Source organism: Echinops telfairi, unplaced genomic scaffold (genome assembly GCF_000313985.2).
Source record: "Echinops telfairi isolate 266 unplaced genomic scaffold, ASM31398v2 ScPeMD7_7417;HRSCAF=8455, whole genome shotgun sequence".
NCBI lineage: Eukaryota > Metazoa > Chordata > Mammalia > Afrosoricida > Tenrecidae > Echinops > Echinops telfairi.
In genome coordinates, this window is record NW_022111317.1 from 3,990,436 (window position 1) to 3,995,098 (window position 4,663).

At 65.0% G+C, this 4,663-nt stretch overlaps 1 protein-coding gene across 2 annotated transcripts in view; it reads left to right on the top strand.

The window, feature by feature from the left end:
- The window catches only part of PC (pyruvate carboxylase), a 100,471-nt gene that overhangs the window by 78,905 nt on the left and 16,903 nt on the right, over positions 1 to 4,663 (top strand). For both annotated transcript variants that reach the window (XM_045297228.1, XM_004713572.2), the window contains 7 exons: positions 1,856 to 1,991; positions 2,071 to 2,255; positions 2,635 to 2,800; positions 2,887 to 3,032; positions 3,130 to 3,247; positions 3,569 to 3,720; positions 4,502 to 4,620. In XM_045297228.1, the coding sequence (XP_045153163.1) occupies positions 1,856 to 1,991; positions 2,071 to 2,255; positions 2,635 to 2,800; positions 2,887 to 3,032; positions 3,130 to 3,247; positions 3,569 to 3,720; positions 4,502 to 4,620 (1,022 nt within the window). The remainder of the gene's footprint in view (positions 1 to 1,855; positions 1,992 to 2,070; positions 2,256 to 2,634; positions 2,801 to 2,886; positions 3,033 to 3,129; positions 3,248 to 3,568; positions 3,721 to 4,501; positions 4,621 to 4,663) is intronic.

The following is a 4,663-nucleotide window of genomic DNA, read 5'->3' on the forward strand; positions in this document are numbered from 1 at the left end:
TCCTGTGTTTCACAGAGCCTCCTGTCTCCCGCGGAGCAGCTGGTGGTTTTGAACCATTGACCCCGTGTTAGCAGCCCGACACATAACCACTGCACCACTCAGGCTCCTGCCCTTGGGAACACTGTGTCACGGCGGGCCAGTCTGCTGCAGGACTTCTTTGCAACAAAAGTGCCCCTCAGAGGACCACCGTGTGTCTAGCCCCAGCCGGGGAATCATCGCCCCGGCTGTCCACGCAAGCCGGGCAGAGAGTCAGAAAGACGGGAAGCATGGGTGCATTTGAATGACGGGGTAGTGACTCCCTGGGCTGCCCAGAGAGCAGACATGTCTGTCTTGGGAGGAGCATGGCCCAGAATGCTCCTTGGAGGCGAAGACGGCAAGCCTGCCTCTCGGGTGCTTTGGACATGCTGTCTCGTGGTCGTGGGAAAGACTTCATGGGTCGGGAAGTAGCAGGTCCGTGTAAAGAAGACCCTTGACAAGATGGATCGACACCAGGGCTGCGTCAACGGGCTCTGGCAGAGGAGCAGATGTGAGGACGGCGCAGGACCAGGCAGGGCTTCCTTCTGCTGTGCGCAGGACCGCCGGGGCTGGATGGCGCCCACCCTGCAGCAGACACTCGGGCCACCATCACTCGGACTGACTCGAGGGCTGTTGGTTCTTCCCCGTGCCGCCGGCCTCTCTCCGCTCCTCCTCCTGCTGTCTGGCTTGCCCTTCTCCGTGTTCCTGGCCAGACCGTGGCACTGGAGGCTCTGCACCGAGCGGGGTTTCTCCGATACGCTCTCGCAGTCTGTGCTTACCACATTGGGTCAGGTGCTTACAGCACCACTGCCGAGAGGTTAAGGGAAGATGGAGGTGTGGGAGCCAGCTGCACGGTGCGGAAGAGCCTCTCACACATCCGAAGCTGGCTCCCGTCGCCGGGAAGACGTGGGGCTTGGGCTCGGCCTCTGAGCGGCCCTCAGTCAGACGGGAGGACTGACCCTGTACTTGAACGGAGGGAGGCTCTGCTTCTGCAGAGAGCACTCTGGCCAGGGTTGTGCGCTCAGTGGGGAACGGAAAGGCCCGTGGTTGGAATCCACCTCGTGGCTCCTCAGAGCGAGGCCTGGCGAACTGCTTCTGGAAAGACCCTTCCCCGCCCTCCTCTCCCCCCAAAACAAAACCAAACCTCTCGTGGAGTCACCTCTGACCCTAGTGACCCGGTGGGACAGAGAGCGGCTCTGACAGCCTCCAAGGCTGTCCTCCTCACAGTCTTTCTGGTGCGTTCAGAACACTGGCCCTCCAGTTGGGAGCCGTGTACTCAACCGCTGTGCCACCAGGGCTGGCTTCCCCATGTAAAGACCACGTCCCGAGAAAACCCCATGGGGCAGTCGTGTACATCACTCAGGGTCCCCGTGAGACGGATGTAGTCCCACAGCAAGTCCTCCGGACAGGGCAGGGCAGGGCTGCCCCTGTGGGTTACCCACGCTGAAATCGCCACAGGAGTAGAAAGTCTCCTCTTTCTCCTGTGGGGCCACTGGTAGATTCGAGCTGCCAGCCTTGTGCTTGGCAGCCACCAGGGTTCCTGCTGAAATAGCACCCAGTGCCCAGAAATCCAGTCTGTCTGGTTGCCTTGCCTGGGAGCAGGGGCCCGGCTGTTTCCGGGAAGAGTGAGGAGGCGGGAGCTGGCAGGGCTATGGTGCCCACAGAGGGCAGCCGGCCGGGCAGTCACTGCCCATGAGCACGAGGCCGCCCTTTCTTGCCCGTCTTGGCCTGTTGTAGAGCGGGGCGGGGTGGCTGCTGTGGCCCATGAGGGCGTGTGGGAAAGGCCGGGGTGAGGGGTGTGAGGGTCCTGCTCTGACGAGGCACCCACCAATCCCTCCAGATGCTGAAGTTCTACACAGTGCGAGGGGCCCTGAGGCTCCTGAGGGTCCGCCAAGCCTCCACCATCCCCGCAGCTTCCCCACGTGCCCGGCGCCTGGAGTACCGGCCCATCAAGAAGGTGATGGTGGCCAACCGAGGTGAGCGCCCGTCCACCCCGTTCCCTCTGTCTCCCCCCACCCCAGCACCCCAAGCCTCACCCCACCCCCTCCGCTCTAGGGGAGATTGCTATCCGCGTGTTCCGGGCCTGCACGGAGCTGGGCATCCGGACCGTGGCCATCTACTCCGAGCAAGACACGGGCCAGATGCACCGGCAGAAGGCGGACGAAGCCTACCTCATTGGCCGGGGCCTGGCTCCCGTGCAGGCCTACCTGCACATCCCGGACATCATCAAGGTGGCCAAGGTGAGCCGGCTGCTGGCCTGGGCGGTGTCCTGTGCCTCTCTGTCCCCGGGAGCCGTGTCCGCCCGGTACCGAGAGGACGGAGCTGGCTCTAGTGAGGACCTGGTGTGGCAAAGGCCTATGAGGGGTTTGAGCTTGGGCGGCGCTCCCCCCACCCCCCGTGGGTGTCTCTGGTGGGAGCACCAAACGCCGGCACAATCACAGGCTGAGCCTACCTGGAAGTGCCTCATAAGAGAGCCTGGTAGTCTCATGACTAGGGTCTGCTGTGCCATAGGCTCCCGGGAGACATGGGTGACAGGCGCGGTCCCGGAGTTGGAACACAGCCCCGGGATGGTGTTTGGTTTTCAGTGTCCCCCACAACCCTCTCCTCCCACCACCACAGGAGAACGGCGTGGACGCTGTGCACCCTGGCTATGGGTTCCTGTCGGAGCGCGCCGACTTTGCCCAGGCCTGCCAGGACGCGGGGGTCCGGTTCATCGGGCCCAGCCCCGAGGTGGTCCGCAAGATGGGAGATAAGGTGGAGGCCCGGGCCATCGCCATCGCAGCAGGTAAGGGGCAGGCCCACCGGGCAGAGGCTGCGGAGAGTCTGTGCCCTCCAGCCTTCTTAAAGGCGCCCTCCCCCGTCGACCCCCAGGCGTCCCTGTGGTGCCTGGCACGGATGCCCCCATCACCTCCCTCCACGAGGCCCACGAGTTCTCCAACACCTACGGCTTCCCCATCATTTTCAAGGCTGCCTACGGGGGCGGCGGGCGTGGCATGAGGGTCGTGCACAGCTACGAGGTGAGCCAGCCCGGGCTGGTCTGGCGGGGGCTGCGGTGGGGGAGGGGGCGGCGCAGGAGGTCCGGGAGGCCCTGACGGCGGGCGCTGTGGGCCCCAGGAGCTGGAGGAGAACTACACGCGGGCCTACTCGGAGGCCCTGGCCGCCTTCGGGAACGGGGCGCTGTTCGTGGAGAAGTTCATTGAGAAGCCGCGGCACATCGAGGTCCAGATCCTGGGTGAGTGGCCGCCGGTCCCCGCCTGGGGGGCAGGCAGGGCAGCACAGCTCCCTGCCCCGCTGTGGGAGGTAGATGCTAGCTGGCTGTGCTGGTGGCTTGGGGCTGGCCTGGGGAAGCCGGCATTTGTTGGGGGCCCCAGGGGTGGTGCTGACCCATTGCCCCCAGGGTGTCCTCTGTGAGGAGCAGATGCCACGTCACCGTCCCTCGGAGCCACTGGCCCTTCCCTTTGTGGCAGGTCTTAACTGCTGCCGAAGTAGGACCCCGTGGGCGCCTGTGGGTTGCCACGGCGCTGAGCTGTGTGTTCCCCCGACCCCCCCGCAGGGGACCAGTACGGGAACATCCTGCACCTGTATGAGCGAGACTGCTCCATCCAGCGGCGGCACCAGAAGGTGGTGGAGATCGCGCCCGCCGCCCACCTGGATCCCCAGCTGCGCACGCGACTCACCAGCGACTCCGTCAAGCTGGCCAAGCAGGTGCCCGTGGGGCCTTGGCGCGGGAGGAGCCAGGCCGCTCCTAGTCTCCGTCACTGGTCACCGGGGCCCAGGGCAGACAATGGCAGGACCGAGGTGGCTGAGGGGGCCGGGCTTGGGGCCAGCAGCCCCCTCCCACTGAGCCTTGGGCTGTCCTGCATGGCTGTCTCTTCCTCATTCCTTGTGACTGCCCCCTCTGCCCAGCCACGGCCATTGCTCCTCACAAGACTGTCTTGCTGGTGGCCCAGCCCGGCTGCAGTGGGGCGGGACACTGACCTGCTGGCTCGCAGAGCACAGTGGCCACGCGAGCTTGGCTGGGCTCCAGCCACTGGTGTCACCAAGCCTCCCTCCTTAGACCCAGGCCACCTGTCCCCTGACCCACATCTCCATCTCCCTCCCAGTCCCCTTCCCACGGTGCCCAGGGCTGCCAGGACTGTCCCTGACAGCACAGCCACAGGATCCCTGTAGACCTGAGGCTCCACCCACCTCCCTGGGCAGAGAACTCTCTGGAGTGGCCCCTGGCTGCTGTGGGCTCAGTTGGTGCCGAGGCCAGAAGGCAGGTCTTGCTCCCACTTGTGGTTTGGGCAGGTCTGAAGGTGACATGGGTCAGTGTCACTTGCTGATTGATGATTCCCGTGGTTCAGAGGGATGCGTGGCAGCGCAGAGGGCCGCGTTCCTTCCCCCACGCCCCGAGTTTAAAACGGTCTAGGAGTGGCTGGAGGTGACAGGGGAGGGGGCGGCTCCACACCCCTGCCTGCAGCCTGCTGACACCGCCACCCCTCAGGTGGGCTACGAGAACGCAGGCACCGTAGAGTTCCTGGTGGACAAGCATGGCCGGCACTACTTCATCGAGGTCAACTCCCGGCTGCAGGTGGAGCATACAGTCACCGAGGAGATCACTGAGTGAGCGGGGGCGGGGACAGAGGGGTCACTGAGTGAGCGGGGA